Source organism: Pseudophryne corroboree, chromosome 1 (genome assembly GCF_028390025.1).
Source record: "Pseudophryne corroboree isolate aPseCor3 chromosome 1, aPseCor3.hap2, whole genome shotgun sequence".
Lineage (NCBI taxonomy): Eukaryota > Metazoa > Chordata > Amphibia > Anura > Myobatrachidae > Pseudophryne > Pseudophryne corroboree.
The window spans coordinates 491,121,445-491,141,352 of NC_086444.1; the positions used below are offsets into that span (position 1 = coordinate 491,121,445).

At 44.1% G+C, this 19,908-nt stretch overlaps 1 protein-coding gene across 8 annotated transcripts in view; it reads right to left on the bottom strand.

Annotated features, from left to right (window-relative positions):
* Positions 1–19,908, bottom strand: part of LOC134895232 (transducin-like enhancer protein 4) — a 201,358-nt gene that overhangs the window by 98,863 nt on the left and 82,587 nt on the right. For 4 of the 8 annotated variants that reach the window (XM_063913825.1, XM_063913824.1, XM_063913823.1 and 1 more), the window contains exon 6: positions 14,567–14,641. The exons of the other annotated variants lie outside the window; for them this stretch is intronic. In XM_063913825.1, coding sequence (XP_063769895.1) covers positions 14,567–14,641 — 75 coding nt within the window. The remainder of the gene's footprint in view (positions 1–14,566; positions 14,642–19,908) is intronic. 8 annotated transcript variants of the gene reach the window in all.

A 19,908-nucleotide genomic window follows, 5' to 3' on the forward strand; every position in this document is an offset into this window, starting at 1 on the left:
GTCTGAGACCAGTTGAAACCTTGGACTTGTGTGATCTCTTGGCTGCTGTACAACACCGTCTACTCCAGGATATTTTATATATAAAATGCTGGCACCCCAATATTATCCTTGATCTTACACATGCAACAAGTTCCCAAATATAAATGCATCTAGGCAATATCTACTGAAAGAAAGACTCTCAAAACACCACTAGTTGAGTGCAGATAACTAAAAATAAAAATGGCTCCTTTGATACTCCAGATCAAAACTGCATTATCATAAGGCGGATGCTCTCATTTTTAATGGGTCATGGGTATGTTATGGGAGTGTCCTGGATATATTTTAGCATGCACCTGTAATCTTTTTGCAGCAACACAGCGGACATATTTTGAGACAATCACATTTTGGCAGTACAGATGGTATAATGGTTTGCATTACTGCCTCAACACTGAAGTCATGGGTTCGATTCCCACCAAGACTAACTGTGTGGAATTTGCATATTCTCCCGTACCTGCGTGGGTTTCCCCCAGGTACTCCCACAATCCAAAAATAAACTAGTTTGTTGTTATTTGGCTTCCATCAAAATTAACTCTCGCATGAATGCGTCCCTGTGTACATGTGATAGGGAATATAGATTGTAAGCTCCAATTGGGCAGGGACTGATGTGAACGGCCAAATAATCTCTGTAAAGCACTGCAGAATATGTGCACTATATACATAACTGGTAATACAGTAAATCATTTACAAGAGGTGCATTAATGGTGGAGTCGGTTTGAGTGTTGCTCAGATATTACAGAGTGGATGTAGCAAAGTTTGTTCAATCCGTCGCACGGCAGTACACAAGAGGAATGCTCAAGATGAGATTTTTCATATTATTCTGTAAGAAATCGCAGCTGGACATGATCTGCGTGCACCTTTGAATCATGTGCAGTTTGCCATGTCCATAGCCATCAAATCTCCACATCATGAAGCAAACCCAGTAACTGAGGAGAAAATAATTTTTGGTACAGTCTTATTATTACATTAATTCACTTGTCACTTAATCACTTTATACTAAAGAACACATATTATCCGAACACTCACACTACTTCTCAAGGTAAAAGATATACTACAGAAGCCTACATTTGGAACTTATGAGTTACGTCACAAGTCTTCTTATATAAATAAAGTGTCCGATTAAGGTCTGTTATGCAGTCTATGGGGGGGTATATTCAATTAGTACCGCCCGTTTTTAGGTCGAATTTACATTCGACCTATTTAATGCCCATGCCGTTTTTTTCGACTGGTCGAAAAATCGGGCACTGCCGAAAACCAAGTGATCTGCGGATTCAACACTAATGCACGTGTTTTGGTAAAATCGTTTTCGCCATTTTTTTGCACAATTTTCACTCATACCAATTTAAAAAAATACAAAAAAAAGTGAAACAGTATCGGTGAAAATGGATAAAAAAAAAAAAAAGGGTGAACATGCCCGCAATTGAATACCCTGTGTCGAATTCGGGCCTTTTTTTGACCAGTCGTAATAACGTCACTTCATTAAATAGCCACCCTAAGTATAATATATGTATAAATATAATATATGTCTATATAAAATCTGGAACACAGACAATAATTCTGATATTATGGAGAGAGAAAACCAAGACAGTGGGGTAAAAAAAAAAACATACATACATATATACATACATACATACATACACACACACACACATACACACAGGTTGAGTCTCCCTTATCCAAAGTGCTTGGGACCAGAGGTATTTTGGATATGGGATTTTTCCGTATTTTGGAATATTTGCATACTATAATGAGATATCATGGTGATGGGACCTAAATCTAAGCACAGAATGTATTTATGTTACATATACACCTTATACACACAGCCTGAAGGTAATTTTAGCCAATATTTTTTATAACTTTGTGCATTAAACAAAGTGTGTCTACATTCACACAATTCATTTATGTTTCATATACACCTTATAAACACAGCCTGAAGGTCATTTAATACAATATTTTTAATAACTGTGTATTAAACAAAGTTTGTGTACATTGAGCCATCAAAAAAACAAAGGTTTCACTATCTCACTCAAAAAAGTCCATATTTCGGAATATTTGGATATGGGATACTCAACCTGTGTATGTATGTATGTATGTATGTATGTATGTATGTATGTATGTATGTATGTATGTATGTATGTATGTAACTCAATTTTATGAACATAGAAAGACTTGGGGGGGGGGGGGGGGGGAGCAAGAACAGGATTGGTGGGGGAGCGGGGGGATGAAAAAGGTTCGTTGCAGAGAGAACAACATTTTGAGAAGTACAAACAGCCGCTCTGGAATGTCATAGCTGTATTAAGTTTTGACACATTACTAAAACGAAGAAGGATTTTATGCACAAATAAAAGTATTTCACAACTACTTTTTAGTTTTTACTCTAGTTCTTTATTTTTTTTAAAGAGATTCATGTATTTCTGTGCCCCCAACCCAACTAGAAGTGAGGAGTCCCTGAAGAACCCAAGTTCCCAAGATACTGAAGTTATAAGTGAGCACTGTTTTTGTTTTCTTTTAAATTCTTTGAACTTCTTCCGGAAGCAGGAAGAAATCCATATTGTTTCAGAAAATAAGTGCCTGAGGATTTTCCAAAGTATGGAAGTTATTTTACATTTTGCATCAATCTGTAACGTTAGAGGAGTACACTGCATGCAGGCATTACCTCTGATATATATGCCTCTAAAAAACTACAAACATAATTGGACTGCTTAAGCCTTAATAGTTAAGGCTGGGTATCCACTGGTGTTTGATCTGCATTTAAAAGCAGAAGTTCAAACAGTGAAGCCGTATGTGGAACATGTTGCTGCTTGCATTCAGGAGGTCAATATTAATCTCCCAATCCTAAGTATGTTTAATGATAAACACATTGAATGGAGAGGACTCAGTTCTGGCGCTATACTTAAATAAGCAGGTAACTTATGTGACACTGGGGAAAAAAATAAGAATTTACTCACCGGTAATTCTATTTCTCGTAGTCCGTAGTGGATGCTGGGTACTCCGTAAGGACCATGGGGAATAGACGGGCTCCGCAGGAGACTGGGCACTCTTAAAAGAAAGATTAGGTACTATATCTGGTGTGCACTGGCTCCTCCCTCTATGCCCCTCCTCCAGACCTCAGTTAGGGAAACTGTGCCCGGAAGAGCTGACATTACTAGGAAAGGATTTGGAATCCAGGGTAAGACTCATACCAGCCACACCAATCACACCGTACAACTTGTGATAACTATACCCAGTTAACAGTATGAACAACAACTGAGCCTCATTTAACAGATGGCTCAGAACAATAACCCTATAGTTAAGCAATAACTATATACAAGTATTGCAGAAAGTCCGCACTTGGGACGGGCTCCCAGCATCCACTACGGACTACGAGAAATAGAATTACCGGTGAGTAAAATTCTTTTTTTCTTTGACGTCCTAGTGGATGCTGGGTACTCCGTAAGGACCAAGGGGATTACACCAAAGCTCCCAAACGGGCGGGAGAGTGCGGGTGACTCTGCAGCACCCAATGAGCAAACTCAAGGTCCTCCTCAGCCAGGGTATCAAACTTGTAGAATTTTGCAAAAGTGTTTGATCCCGACCAAGTAGCAGCTCGGCAAAGTTGTAAAGCCGAGACCCCTCGGGCAGCCGCCCAAGAAGAGCCCACCTTCCTCGTGGAATGGGCTTTTACTGATTTAGGTTGCGGCAGTCCAGCCGCAGAATGTTGAATTGTGCTACAGATCCAGCGAGCAATAGTCTGCTTTGAAGCAGGAGCACCCAGCTTGTTGGGTGCATGCAGGATAAACAGCGAGTCAGTTTTTCTGACTCTAGCCGTCCTGGAAACATAGATTTTCAGGGCCTGGACTACGTCCAACAACTTGGAATCCTCCAAGTCCCGAGTAGCCGCAGGCACCACAATAGGTTGGTTCAAATGAAACGCTGATACCACCTTTTGGAGAAATTGGGGACGAGTCCTCAATTCTGCCCTGTCCATATGGATAATCAGATATGGGCTTTTACAGGACAAAGCCGCCAATTCTGACACACGCCTAGCTGAGGCCAAGGCCAACAGCATGACTACCTTCCACGTGAGATTCTTCAACTCCACGGTCTGAAGTGGCTCAAACCAATGTGATTTTAGGAAATCCAACACTACGTTGAGATCCCAAGGTGCCACTGGAGGCACAAAAGGGGGCTGAATATGCAGCACTCCCTTAACAAACGTCTGAACTTCAGGCAGTGAAGCCAGTTCTTTTTGTGATAATGTTTTGCTGTCACATCCTTCCCAGCTTTTATCAGCGTAGGAATGACTTCAACTGGAATGCCCTTTTCCATTAGGATCCGGCGTTCAACCGCCATGCCGTCAAACGCAGCCGCGGTAAGTCTTGGAACAGACAGGGCCCCTGCTGTAGCAGGTCCTGTCGGAGCGGCAGAGGCCAAGGGTCCTCTGAGATCATTTCTTGTAGTTCCGGGTACCAAGTTCTTCTTGGCCAATCCGGAACGATGAGTATAGTTCTTACTTCTCTCTTTCTTATTATCCTCAGTACCTTTGGTATGAGAGGAAGAGGAGGGAACACATAAACCGACTGGTACACCCACGGTGTCACTAGAGCGCCCACAGCTATCGCCTGAGGGTCCCTTGACCTGGCGCAATAACTTTTTAGCTTTTTGTTGAGGCGGGACGCCATCATGTCCACCTGTGGCCTTTCCCAACGATTTACAATCAGCTAGAAGACTTCTGGATGAAGTCCCCACTCTCCCGGGTGTCTGCTGAGGAAGTCTGCTTCCCAGTTGTCCACACCCGGAATGACACTGCTAACAGTGCTAACACGTGATTCTCCGCCCATCGGAGAATCCTTGTGGCTTCTGCCATCGCCATCCTGCTTCTTGTGCCGCCCTGTCGGTTTACATGGGCGACAGCCGTGATGTTGTCTGACTGAATCAGCACCGGCTGGTTTTGAAGCAGGGGTTCTGCTTGACTTAGGGCATTGTAAATGGCCCTTAGTTCCAGAATATTTATGTGTAGGGAAGTCTCCTGACTCGACCATTGTCCTTGGAAGTTTCTTCCCTGAGTGACTGCTCCCCTACCTCGGAGGCTTGCATCCGTGGTCACCAGGACCCAGTCCTGAATGCCGAATCTGCGGCCCTCGAGAAGATGAGCACTCTGCAGCCACCACAGCAGAGACACCCTGGCCCTCGGGGACAGGATGATCAGCCGATGCATCTGAAGATGCGATCCGGACCACTTGTCTAACAGATCCTACTGAAAGATCCTTGCATGGAACCTGCCGAAGGGAATTGCTTCGTAAGAAGCTACCATCTTTCCCAGGACTCGCGTGCAGTGATGCACCGACACCTGTTTTGGTTTCAGGAGGTCTCTGACCAGAGATGACAACTCCTTGGCCTTCTCCTACGGGAGAAACACCTTCTTCTGTTCTGTGTCCAGAATCATGCCCAAGAACAGCAGACGCGTCGTAAGAACCAGCTGCGACTTTGGGATATTCAGAATCCAGCCGTGCTGTTGTAGCACTTCCCGAGATAGTGCTACTCCGACCAACAACTGCTCCTTGGACCTTGCCTTTATAAGATCGTCCAAGTACGGGATAATTATAACTCCCTTCTTTCGAAGGAGTATCATCATTTCGGCCATTACCTTGGTAAATACCCTCGGTGCCGTGGACAGACCAAACGGCAACGTCTGGAATTGGTAATGGCAGTCCTGTAACACAAACCTGAGGTACTCCTGGTGAGGTGGGTAAATGGGGACATGTAGGTAAGCATCCTTGATGTCCAGAGACACCATAAAATCCCCCTCTTCCAGGCTTGCAATAACCGCCCTGAGCGATTCCATTTTGAACTTGAACTTCCTTATATAAGTGTTCAAGAATTTCAAATTTAGAATGGGTCTCACCGAACCGTCTGGTTTCGGTACCACAAACATTGTGGAATAGTAACCCCGTCCCTGTTGAAGGAGGGGAACTTTGATTATCACCTGCTGAAGGTACAGCTTGTGAATTGCCGCCAGTACTACCTCCCTTTCCTTGGGAGTAGCTGGCAAGGCTGATTTGAGGTAACAGCGAGGGGGAGACGTCTCGAACTCCAGCTTGTATCCCTGAGATACCACTTGTAGAACCCAGAGATCCACCTGTGAGCGAACCCACTGGTCGCTGAAGTTCCGGAGACGGGCCCCCACCGCACCTGGCTCCACCTGTGGAGCCCCAGCGTCATGCGGTGGACTTAGTGGAAGCAGGGGAGGATTTTTGTTGCTGGGAACTGGCTGTCTGGTGCAGCTTTTTCCCTGTACCCCTGCCTCTGGGCAGCAAGGACGCGCCTCTGACCCGCTTGCCTTTCTGAGGCCGAAAGGACTGTACTTGATAATACGGTGCTTTCTTAGGCTGTGAGGGAACCGGAGGTAAAAAAGTCGACTTCCCAGCTGTTGCTGTGGATACGAGGTCCGAGAGACCGTCCCCAAACAATTCCTCACCTTTATAAGGCAAAACTTCCATGTGCCTTTTAGAATCAGCATCACCTGTCCACTGCCGAGTCCATAATACTCTCCTGGCAGAAATGGACATTGCATTAATTCTAGATGCCAGCCGGCAAATGTCCCTCTGTGCATCCCTCATATATAAGACTACGTCTTTAATATGCTCTATGGTTAGCAAAATAGTATCCCTGTCAAGGGAATCAATGTTTTCTGACAGGGAATCAATGTTTTCTGACAGGGAATCAGACCATGCTGCTGCAGCACTACACATCCATGCTGAAGCAATAGCAGGTCGCAGTATAGTACCTGAGTGTGTATACACAGACTTCAGGATAGCCTCCTGCTTTCTATCTGCAGGCTCCTTTAAGGCGGCCGTATCCTGAGACGGCATTGCCACCTTTTTTGATAAGTGTGTGAGCGCCTTGTCCACCCTAGGGGATGTTTCCCAACGCAACCTGTCCGTTGGCGGGAAAGGGTACGCCATTAGTAACCTCTTAGAAATCACTAATTTCTTATCTGGGGAACACCACGCTTCTTCACACAATTCATTTAACTCATCAGATGGGGGAAAAGTCACTGGCTGCTTTTTCTCCCAAAACATCATACCCTTTTTTGTGGTAACCGGGTAAATGTCAGAAATGTGCAACACATTTCTCATTGCCGTAATCATGCATCGGATGGCCCTTGTGGACTGTACATTTGTCTCATCCTCGTCTACACAGGAGTCAGACTCCGTGTCGACATCTGTGTCTGCCATCTGAGGTAGTGGGCGTTTTTGAGCTTCTGATGGCCTCTGAGATGCTTGGGCAGGCGCGGGCTGAGATGCCGGCTGTCCCAAAGCGGTTACGTCATCGAACCTTTTATGCAAGGAGTTGACACTGTCGGTTAATACCTTCCACATATCCATCCACTCTGGTGTCGGCCCCGCAGGGGGCGACATCACACTTATCGGCTCCTGCTCCGCCTCCACGTAAGCGTCCTCATCAAACATGTCGACACAGCCGTACCGACACACCGCACACACACACAGGGAATGCTCTGACTGAGGACAGGACCCCACAAAGTCCTTTGGGGAGACAGAGAGAGAGTATGCCAGCACACACCACAGCGCTATATAACAGAGGGATTTACACTATACACAAAGTGAATTTTCCCCCAATAGCTGCTTATATCACCTTTTGCGCCAGAATTTATGTGCCCCCCCTCTCTATTTTACCCTTCTCGTAGTGTATACTGCAGGGGAGAGCCTGGGGAGAGTCCTTCCAGCGGAGCTGTGAAGAGAAAATGGCGCTGGCTGTGCTGAGGAAGATAGCCCCGCCCCCTCAGCGGCGGGCTTCTCCCGCTTTTTTAATAATATTTATGGCGGGGGATTAGGCACATACACAGTTTATAACTGTATTATGTGCATTTTGCCAAAAAGGTATACATATTGCAGCCCAGGGCGCCCCCCCCCCCCCAGCGCCCTGCACCCACCAGTGACCGGAGCGTGTGGTGTGCTGTGGGAGCAATGGCGCACAGCTGCAGTGCTGTGCGCTACCTTATTGATTTTCTCCTGGTTCTTCCGTCTTCTGGCTCTGCAAGGGGGACGGCGGCGCGGCTCCGGGAACGGACGATCGAGGTCGGGCCCTGTGTTCGATCCCTCTGGAGCTAATGGTGTCCAGTAGCCTTAGAAGCACAAGCTAGCTGCACGCAGGTAGGTTTGCTTCTCTCCCCTCAGTCCCTCGTAGCAGTGAGTCTGTTGCCAGCAGATCTCACTGAAAATAAAAAACCTAACAAATACTTTTTCTAGTAAGCTCAGGAGAGCCCACTAGGTGCATCCAGCTCTGGACGGGCACAGATTCTAACAGATTCTAACTGAGGTCTGGAGGAGGGGCATAGAGGGAGGAGCCAGTGCACACCAGATATAGTACCTAATCTTTCTTTTAAGAGTGCCCAGTCTCCTGCGGAGCCCGTCTATTCCCCATGGTCCTTACGGAGTACCCAGCATCCACTAGGACGTCAGAGAAAATTATTTCCATGTACAGTCCCATTTTCATGCAAACACAAACCAGTGGTTATGTGGCCTGAATAGGGTTGTTATTGGTAAACCTAAACTGTTGCAATGATCTATCTAGATAAAGGCTAACGCTGCTCCTTACCTCTGTGGTGCTGCATGCGGCCGCTGGAGAAAGCCCGACAGGACACACACACCCTATGTACACTGCGCCCGACACCATATACTGCCCCTATATACACTGCACCCCCCACCATACATTGCACCCACCATAACCCTCCACATAGTGCCCTCTATGTGCAAGGCACCTGCCTACTCCATATACCACATACACTGCCCCTCCTCCTCCTCCATATACAGTATAATGCGTCACTTTTTCCACATTTTATGTTACAGTCTTATTCCAAACTGGAATAAAGTCATTTTTTTTCCCTCCTCAAAATTGTACACACAATACCCCATTATGAAAATGTGAAAAAGTTTAGATTTTTGCAAATTTATTAAAAATAAAAAAAACTAAAGACACCACATGTACATAGGTGTTCACAGCCATTGCCATGAAGCTCAAAATTGAGCCTAGGCGCATCCTGTTTCCACTGATCATCCCTGAGATGTTCCTACAGCTTAATTGGAGGCCACCTGTGGTAAACTCAGTTGATTGAACATGATTTGGAAAGGCACACACCTGTCTCTATATAAGTCACACACTTGACAGTGCATGTCTGAGCACAAACCAAGCATGAAGTCAAAGGAATTGTCTGTAGACCTCCGAGACTGGATTGTCTTGAGGCACAAATTGGGGAAGGGTACAGAAAAATATCTGATGCTTTGAAGGTTCCAATGAGCACAGTGGCCTCCACCATCAGTAAATGGAAACATTTCAGAACCACCAGGTCTCTTGCTAGAGCTGGCCAGCTGTCCAAGCTGAGCGATCGGGGTAGAAGAGCTCTAGTCAGGGAGGTGACCAAGAACCCGATGGTCACTCTGTCAGAGCTACGGCATTCCGCTGTGGAGAGAGGAGCAGCAATCCACCAATCAGGCCTGTATGGTAGAGTGGCCAGACGGAAGCCACTCCTTAGTAAAAAGCACATGGCAGTCTGCTCGGAGTTTGCCAAAATGCGCCTGAAGGACTCTAAGACCATGATAAACAAAACTCTCTGGTCTGAGGAGACAAAGATTGAACTCTTTGGCGTGAATGCCAGGCGTTATGTTCGGAGGAAACCAGGTACTGCTCATCACCAGGCCAATACCATCCCTACAGTGAAGCATGGTGGGGGCAGCATCATGCTGTGGAGATGTTTTTCAGCACCAGCAACTGGGAGACTAGTCAGGATAGAGGGAAAGATGAATGCAGCAATGTACAGAGACATCTTGGATGAAAACCTGCTCCAGAGCGCTCGACCTCAGACTGGGGACAGTTCCTCTTTCAGCAGGACAACGACCCTAAGCACAAAGCCAAGATATCAAAGGAGTGGCTTCAGGACAACTCTGCGAATGTCCTTGAGTGACCCAGCCAGAGCCCAGACTTAAATCCAATTGAACATCTCTAAAGAGATCTGAAAATGGCTATGCACCAACACTTCCCATCCAACCTGATGGAGCTTGAGAAGTGCTGCCAAAAAAAGAGGAATGTGCAAAACTGCCCAAAGTTAAGTGTGCCAACCTTATGGCATCATATTAAAAAAAGACTTGAGGCTGTAATTGCTGCCAAAGGTGCATCAACAAAGTATTGAGCAAAGGCTGTGAATACTTATGTACATGTGATTTCTTTGTTTTTTTTTATTTTTAATACATTTGCAAAAATCTCAAAAACACTTTTACGTTGTCATTATGGGGTATTGTGTGTAGAATTTTTAGGGAAAAAATGAAATTTATTCCAGTTTGGAATACGGCTGTAACATAACAAAATGTGGAAAAAGCGAAGCGCTGTGATCACTTTCAGGATGCACTGTACTATGCTGCAATCCCAAGTTACTTGCCATCCAGGGACTCGGCAACAAGTAGCAGCAGTAACCAGGAAATGGATGCAGGAACCACCAGACAGTCCAGCAGCACTCAGAGCGGAGGCACCGGAGACAGGTGTGACCACTTACCAGTCAGGCAAGAAGAAATGAGCAGTGCAGTGACCGGGAGGAGGAGGGGAGGGGGGTTCGGTGCTGGGCCTGGAGATGATGCGTGTGAGGAGGTGGCAGATAACTGGCTGCTTTATATATACAATGAGCGTCGGTAGAGAGGTGGGATCCTGTTCGCACCCTTACCACACCCCACACAGGCCAAGCACAGACTTTCCGGCCAGCTGCTGGTAGCTAATGGTGTCCTCTACCCCCAGACTGGCCAGGAGCTGTGCGGGGACTGGTGTGCTTACACGTGCCAGTACTGGTGTATATAGTACACAATCATTATTGCCTGTCCATTACAGATATACAGCATCTACATACATAAAAGGTTGACGCTGCACATGCACACACCTGCTCTGCATGAGAGAGAGCCCTAGCTCCCAGCAGCAGGACTTCCAGAAACCCGGCAGCCCCTGTCTGAGTGCTTAGTGTAAAAATTCAGGAAATGCTACAAAGATTTACTGCCCAAGACAAACATGAATGCTTAACAGTGTGCTCATCCCGTCAAGACAAAACCCAATGCAAGGATCACACGAGTCAGTGTAGTCTAAAAGATTAAATATATTCCAATATGAAAACTATGTATAAGTATAGCATACTTTTCATCTATTCCTCAGTTAAAATTATCTGCAAAGGGGGCTATAATGTATGTTTAAGTAATCCAGAAAAAGTAGATGGCTTATAGTGACCAAATACAAATAAATAAAAAATAAATAAAAAAACCCATGAATGTAGCAGGTTCTTTTTTAAATAACTTACAGACTCTCTAGATGTTTACTTCTCTGCTGTATTACAATAGCCAATCAGTATGGTCTATTACAGCTAAAAACAAAAGACAAAAACAAAAACAGCAACAAGAAAGCCTTTACAGGTTTCAGGAAAACATTCTGTTTTTTTAGACTGTTCGCCGCCTGCAAACAAATTGTTGTTTAAGATCTGCAGTATGAGAATCAACAGTGCAGAACATGCAATCTGTTCCAATTGCAGGCTCAAGAAGTAAAAAGAAAAAATGCAAAGAAAGGAATACAAACATATTCACAATGTGAGGCATAATAGCCGTCTGGGAACAAAAAGGAAAAAAAAAAAAAAAAAGGAACTTAAAAATGATGGCCATATTAACGAGCCTCACAATATAGGGATGGAGGAAATGGTTTGGTTCACGAAAGGTCATTTAGCAAAATGTGATAATAAATTAAATTTTCTCAATATATACTGCAGAGTAAACAGAGACCAAAATGGGCAGCTTGCTACTTCTACTAAATCCATAACCAGTTCTACAGAGGCTGGACACTTTCAGAACCACCCTCCATGGCAACCCCCAGAGGCACCAGCCCCATACCGACCAGCAAGGAGCGGTTTTTCATGATCGTATGGGGAGGCCCATACTTGTGATCTAGCACTAATGTGGACACCAGCCCAAACTAGCGCTCATTCTGGTTGAAGAGTCAACCTAGGGGGAATGCAATGGTATTCCAGTTGCCTGTGATATGAAGAGAGGTTGAAAAAGTGTGTGTGTGTCAGTCACCAGGTGAGTATTATCCATCTCTGTCCACAGGCCACGACAAACGTGTTTTGCCGTTAGACTTAGTGTGTGTGTCTAACGACGAAACGCATTGGCTGAGGCCTGTGGACAGAGACGGATAGACGTCACAGTCTGTGTCCGTGGAGAGTGAGATCCGAAGCCAGCCGGGAGTGCTTAAAACATACTGCAGATGCTTGTGAGTGCTGCCAGCAGGAGATCCGGAGCCACTTATACCAGCTGTTACAGCTTTTGTACTGTGAGCCATCCAGAAGTATCGCAGGAGGAGCGCGAGGCTTATGAATTCTTTTTTAGATGTATGTGAGCTTTTATTATGCTATTAAATTGTTGATACTTTAATACTCACCTGGTGCGCCCCTCACTTCATCTTTTACATGTGTGACGTTGAACCTGTGGTTAAGGCTCATAACAGAGGAGGCAGCACCAATCATCTGCATTGAGAGGAACAGAACTCCAGAGAGCTCTATAAAGGGCTGAAACGGACTATTGCACAACATACGTGTAATATATATTATAATTATATATATATATATATATACACACACACATATATATACACATACATACATATACATACATATACATACATACATACATACATACATACATACATACATATACATACATACATACACACAAACTCTGACTGCAAAGGCTCTGAAGGAAAGGGGTACTGGCCTTTTGCACTCTTACTTGTGCTTGAAGAGCTTGCAGCAAATGTTATTCATGGCTGAACACAGCTTCCTCAGATTTGTCTTTTTTATTGGGGAACTTCACAGGAAATAAAAGGTTACTCTTTCTCCATTTAGAACCCTTAATTGACTACCAGTATTCTCCTGCGGTCAAAGGGGCACAAAACAGAATAAGAAATAGCCCATTAAATGCAGACCACAATCAGAACACTGCACTCTACCTCCGTCAGCAAGGATCAGAGAGTGCTGATTTCCTTGTTAAAAGACAGAGGCATAATTGAGGCAATATCTTCACTTCAGATTGATTATTCGGCGACCCTTATCCACATCTTCACTCAGCAATTTGAATTTTAATGAAAGTAAATGGAATAATTAGCATTTCAAAGTGTGTTTGATACACTGAATAAAAGAGGAAAAGACTTTTATGTATAATCTATACACAAAAGAAAAAGCATTTGGGAGGGGGCGAATAAGAAAAGTACAGTTGTAGTGTCTTCATTAGAATAACTTAGCTGCTTCCACCAGCTGTATAATTATACATATGAATAATGTGTTATTAAACCATGATTTCTCACCTCTACAATGTAAAGTGAAACAGACAATATTTCATTGTTTAGCCATCTTGTGTCGCTAGTGTGTCCCAATCCAGTCTAACAGAACCGGTTACTATAGCTGCAATTACGGTGGTGACATATGGTAAAAATTACTTTCAGGGTTTTTTTTTTTTTGTCTTAATGTTAAAGGGGAATGTGGGAAGGAATGGAGAGAAATAATTTAGCCTATTAAGGTCCGTCTGGTTTTATTTCACTTATGTGAGAAGACATTCGCGTTTGTCAGGAAAGGTTTTCTGCATGGACAGACAATACCTGGATGATATGATTTTATTATGTGTTCTCTCCAAGAAATGCAACTATACATATATTTTTATAGATTCCAGAGTGCCATTCATTAAACTAAACTCCTGCTGTATACAGGAAAAATGCATTTAGAGAGACCTATATAGCATCCGCACCTCAAGTATGAATGTATCCCAAGTGTTGTAGAGCAGGTGCAAATAAGGGTAGTGGCACACTGACATCTCTATACACATACTGCTGCCACAGAAACCCACTATTCAGCAAACTGTCATGTCTAACCATGCAGTGGTAACACTTAGTTATGCTGTATGGGGCGGATTCAATTGTTTTGTGCAAGGCCGCCACTAGAGGGTGTCCAACGGCAACAATTCAAATGTTCTACTGTTTGGGCGTGTGGCGGCCGCGGAGGACACATTTGTTCTTGTAGCCTCCGGAGGTGCGAGAAGAAATGTGTGGAAGCTCTGCACTTTGGGCTTCCAAAGCAGGGAGTTGAGGCCTGTTTAGCCGTTCTAGACTGCTAAACCCAGTCTGTTTGGGTGGAACATGCGCAATGTGTATGGGCATCCAAACACAACAAAATTGTGACAATTGCTTGGGCGTCTAAAAAGTCCTGTTTAGACTTCCAAAACAAATGAATCTGCCCCAATAAATATACTGTATACATACAGGAGTGTGACTGCCTGGGAGCGTGGTGTTAGCTGGATTTCTGCAGCAAGTGTCAGTACCCTTAAATCAAAGAGATTCTATTTACATTAGAAAAAAAAAAAAAAAAAGTTCCCATGTCTGCATTGTAGGTCAACAAAGGTTATAAGTGTATATTAAGTAAAAAGGAATGTTAACTGTATTAACCTGCGACAAAAAGACAACATACCCCAATGATTGCATTCAGCTCTGCCATGGTCACTTGTTTGGCACGCTCCACAGCCTGTACCACTTGTTGCTGGTGCTAGAATGAGAAGAAAATAAAAAAAAAAGTCAGAATAGATTCATCATTTTTTTATTATTTTATTCTCTGCATTTCAACACACTTCTATTACGCCTTCTCGCTACTGCTAGGCGTATGGTATATCAACGGGCAGCTTTGGAGCAGACCGCCTTTAGAAAGCTTCCATGACAAGATTACAGTACAGCTACTGTGTGTTCCTCTGCAGCACTCTAAAGTCCCAGTGTTTACTTCTGGAAATTCCTCCCCGCAATGTGTAAACACACTGGTGACTGCTTGTTGGTTTATGCTGTCATTGCAAGACACTGCAGAAGTTAACAAGGTGTGGGTAAGGATTCTGCCATAAGGAAATAATTATAGAACTTTAATCAGCATTAACCTCAACCTTTCCTCTAACTGGTAACCAAAAGTAAACATCCTCTTGCTGAAACGACTGCGTATATACAGAACACTACGCTGGATGTACATATCCCTGCATGGACAATTTCCTTCATGACCTCATCAAACAGCAGAGCTATAAGTGGTTTACCACAGATCAGCAGGGAAGAGAGTAAACGGTTTAATTGCTCCTATAATGTATGACCATTGAAGATTCTATTTCTGCCTTGTGATTTCTGTGGAATCTTTACTCCGCCTTTTAATACAGATGTGAACTAAAGAGATCCAGGCCTAGTAACACAGAAGAAGAACAGGGGTCTGCTACTCCGTTACTGTAAAATACAGCCATGAGTTTAGAGATTTATAAACTGTATGTGCTGCAAATGTTCATTAGAACACAAAGGGTGATAACAGCCTAACAGAAATGCAAGACAGCGACTTGTCAGTATAGCGCAGGAGTACAAGACTGTGGTCAGCCAACTACCTAATCTCTCACTGTATAAAATGAGACAAGCGTTAGAAACAAAAAATACTTCAGTCATTCCAATTAGAGGCTTTTTCTCCTTGCAAGTCTATCTGCGAATGGATTGAAGTATTGGTTAATGAGGCGGAATTAAAGTCAGCTTGGGCCAATTAGGAGAATTATAGTACAATCTGTTCAATGAAAAATACAAGGGGAGAAAAAAAAAAAAAAAAGGGAGGAAAAAAACACCTCAATCAATAATATCTATGAAACATGCAATCATAGAACAGTTGAACTTCCCCTGCACATCTCGTGTACAACTGACCTGCTCATAGAATCCCCAGATTTCTACGATTCTCCCTAAATCGGTCAAAGTTGAACACTTTGTAGGAAAACAAGCAGTTATTCACATCCACCAATCGCAACTAAGTCGTCAGACCCTCTTTGACAATAGCGATAAAAGCATGCAGACGGTCACTAGTTGCAGAAAGTGCAGCAGCTGTAGCCCAATTTCAGATAGAATACCTTTAGACACAAGCACGTTGTCAAAGCACAGAAAATGACTCTACAAGATTATAACGCCCAGCATGCTACCTGTCCCACCTCCATAAACTATAGCTTGGAAGATGGAGCTCATATGTGCTCAAACTGACCTTAGGGTCTCACATGGGCTTCACACTAAGTCAATGGGCAGCACATTATATGGGGGGGGGAGTTTGTGTGTTCTGTTTTAATAGTGCTTAAAAAGAAAATAAGATTTATTAGATCCAACTTCACCAGAATGCATATGTATACTCTTGCTATAAAAAGGTATTAATTTGGTAATGAGGATTTATGGTCAATGTGAAGCTGACATACACTAAGCAATCAGATGAAACTAGGGGGGTGTGGTATGTTAGGTAGATTAGACTTAGGTCAACGGTGTCTAGGTCGACCATTATTGGTCTACAGTAAGTAGGTTGACATGGTTTCTAGGTCGACATGAGAAAAAGGTCAACATGAGGGTTTTTTGTTTGTTTTTTACTTTTTTTGGTGTCTTATCCGTACAGTGACCAGGAAAGCCAATTAGTGCACCGTGTCCCCTCGCATGGCTCACTTTGCTCAGGTTACCGTTACCAATTGTAGTTCAAGTGGATCGTAAAGTATGGAAAAAAAAAAGTGAAAAACTGGATACCAACTAGGGTCAGGGCACCTTTTGGTTATTACGCTTCATGTGCTGTTTGAGGGCACAGAACCAACTCAAATTATTTATATAGTCAATGCAATAGGCAAAACCAGTGCTTGTGGGTTCCAATCAAAAAAACATGTGGACAAACAGAAGCAAATTCTGTCCCTCAGCGCATATCTGAACCCAAGGATTACATATAAACACAATTTACTTACCGTATATACTCGAGTATAAGTCGACCCGAATATAAGCCGAGGCACCTAATTTTACCACAAAAAACTGGGAAAAATTACTGACTCTAGTATAAGCCTAGTGTGGGAAATGCACGGTGCCAGGGGTTTACTTTTCATGCTCAGGGTGTCATGCTCGTTGCCAGGGATTTCATGCGGTAGGTGTTATGCTTGTTGCCAGGGGGTAATGTTTGTTTCTAGGATTGTGCCCCCAGTGCCACATATACCCCCAGTGACAGATATCTCCCCACAGTGCCAGATAAAAACATGCCCCCGTTGCTTTGCCCCCAGTAGTTATGCCCCTTCTTTGCCCCCAGTAGTTGTGCCCCCTCTTTCATTGCCCCCAGTAGTTATGCCCTCTCTTTCATTGCCCCCAGTAGTTATGCCCTCTCTTTCATTGCCCCCAGTAGTTATGCCCTCTCTTTCATTGCCCCCAGTAGTTATGCCCTCTCTTTCATTGCCCACAGTAGTTATGACCCCTCTTTCATTGCCCCAGTAGTTGTGGTGCCCCCTTTCTTTGCCCCCAGTAGTTGTTGTGCCCCCTTTCTTTGCCCCCTGTTACTGTGCCCCCGTTGCAGCTTACAAACACACAAACACACACTAAAACAATACTTACCACTGCCCCGCTCCTGCTTCCCGACCGCTTCTTCTGCTGCTGCGCTGCTCAACTCCGTCTGTCCACCCGCTCCGTCTGGCCGCCGCTCCATCTGTCCACCCGCTCCGTCTGGCCGCCGCTCCATCTGTCCACCCGCTCCGTCTGGACGCCGCTCCATCTGTCCACCCGCTCTGTATGGTCGCCGCTCCGTCTGGCCGCCCGCGCCGGCGCCCGCTTCCCGGCACCCGATCATCTCTATGGGAGAGACGTCATGACGTCTCTCCCATAGCAACGCCGCACAGACACTAGAGGTCAATAATGACCTCTAGTGTCTGTCCCTGGAGCCGGCTGCAGCGGACGCCCACACAGCCCACGGCGTCTGCTGCAGCCGTTGACTCGAGTATAAGCCGAGGGGGGCTTTTTCAGCATAGAAAAATGTGCTGAAAAAGTCGGCTTATACTCGAGTATATACGGTATTTTTAATATTTTTCTGAACTTCTCAGTAAGAAATTTTTGGCCTAGGGGTGTAGTGAAAAAATGTCTGATACTCTAGGGTGCAGTCTAAGTATAGATAGGACTTCATGTGACAGGGAAAGGGTCATGTGGCGAGGGGAACTGAGGCAAACAAGGAGCAGGATATTTAAAAACAGAACATTAGTGATTTCAGGCTACTGTTAAAATCAGTGACAGGAGATTGTGGCACAAAAACCTAGCCCTGGAGAAATGGGAAATCTTGCAAGTAATATGAAGACAGCATGACAGACACCGCAATTTAATAAACCATATTAAATATCAGTTGCCTCTAATTTAATGCATACAGCAAATGACAGTAATTAAGAATCCCAGTTCCCATAGTCAAGTCAAAGTAGACTGGAGAGCCACAATCATTGGCCTATGTACTGTAGAACAACACTGCAGTCAGTAGCTCATTTCTAATAATTATTAGATATATTAGGTATAACAAACTTGGTCACATAGGTGGATACACTGCACAAAATTAGTTGTGCAGCCTGTCACCAAACATAGGAACATAGAATTTAATGGCAGAAAAGAACCACTTGGCCCATATAGTCTGCCCATGTATGTACATGCACACCTACACGCTATGGTTAATTTTTGTTGGGAGCCAATTAACCTACCAGTATATGTTTGGATTGTGAAAGCAAACCAGAGTACACGGGGGAAACCCATGCAAGCACATGGAGAATATACAAACTCCACACAGTTAGGGCAGTGGCGGGAATCGATACCACGACATCAGTGCTGTGTGGCAGTAATGCTAAACATTACTCCATACATACTGTGGACAGTCTGTGGGCAGTTTAGTTGTGTCTACCACATAAAGATGCATATGATGGGGCTAGATTTATGTGAAGTCTCTAGGCCCAATAAATTCAAATCACATCCCCGATACGAACCACTTCATATATCACCCTAAAGCTACTGTTAGATAATTAAACACCTACTAATAAAGATGACACATACATTTTGGGGCCATTTGATGTGGTGAGCCAATAGTCAGATTTAGCCAGACTGATAAAATTGGACATATCACTGTTCATCATCATATACTATACCAAGAAGCTAGTTCACCTGCTATCAGAGTATTTTTAAAGCTATGTTTACTCACACGCTTAACTGAACACAAAAAGACTGTAATGGACCAAGAATGTCAACGTTCCATTGAAGTGGTATAATACATATTGGGGCAGATGCATTAACCTGGAGAAGGCATAAGGAAGTGATAAACCAATGATAAGTGCAAGGTAATAACGTACCAGCCAATCAGCTAAAATATGTAATACAACAGTTAGGAGCTGATTGGCTGGTACGTTTATCACCTTGCACTTGTCACTGGTTTATCACTTCCTTATGCCGTTTCCAGGCTTAATACATCTGCCCCAATATTCCCAGTTACAAGCAAATATCCCTACATATACTGGTCTAGTTTCACTGCTGGGCAAATCTTGAACCTCTCTTTTCAATCAAGTACTCCTATTGGGCCAGATGTACTAAACCTTGAAAAGTGATAAATTGCACGATGATAAAGTACCAGCCAACCAGCTCCTAATTGTCATTTTTCAAACCCAGCCTGTGACATGACAGTTAGGAGATGATTGTCTGGTACTTTATCTCTGTGAAATTTATCACTTTTTCAAAGCTTAGTAGATCTTCCCCATTGTCTTAAATTATGAAGATCGTGAATTGTGCCCATGAACTGACTGGAGAGACTTTTGCCGGTATCCAATTGTCGGCGAAAGTTTACATAGTTCCCGGACCCATGCGTTATCAAGTAAAAATGGGTCTCTGAAGGCCGCTTATCGGGGATTCTGCTTCACGTGCATGCCTAATCCCTGATAAGTGCCGGCAGTCAGGGGCTAATTGGATAGCCCCTGGAGAATCCATTAAATGCGGATATGTACCACAGTTAATTGG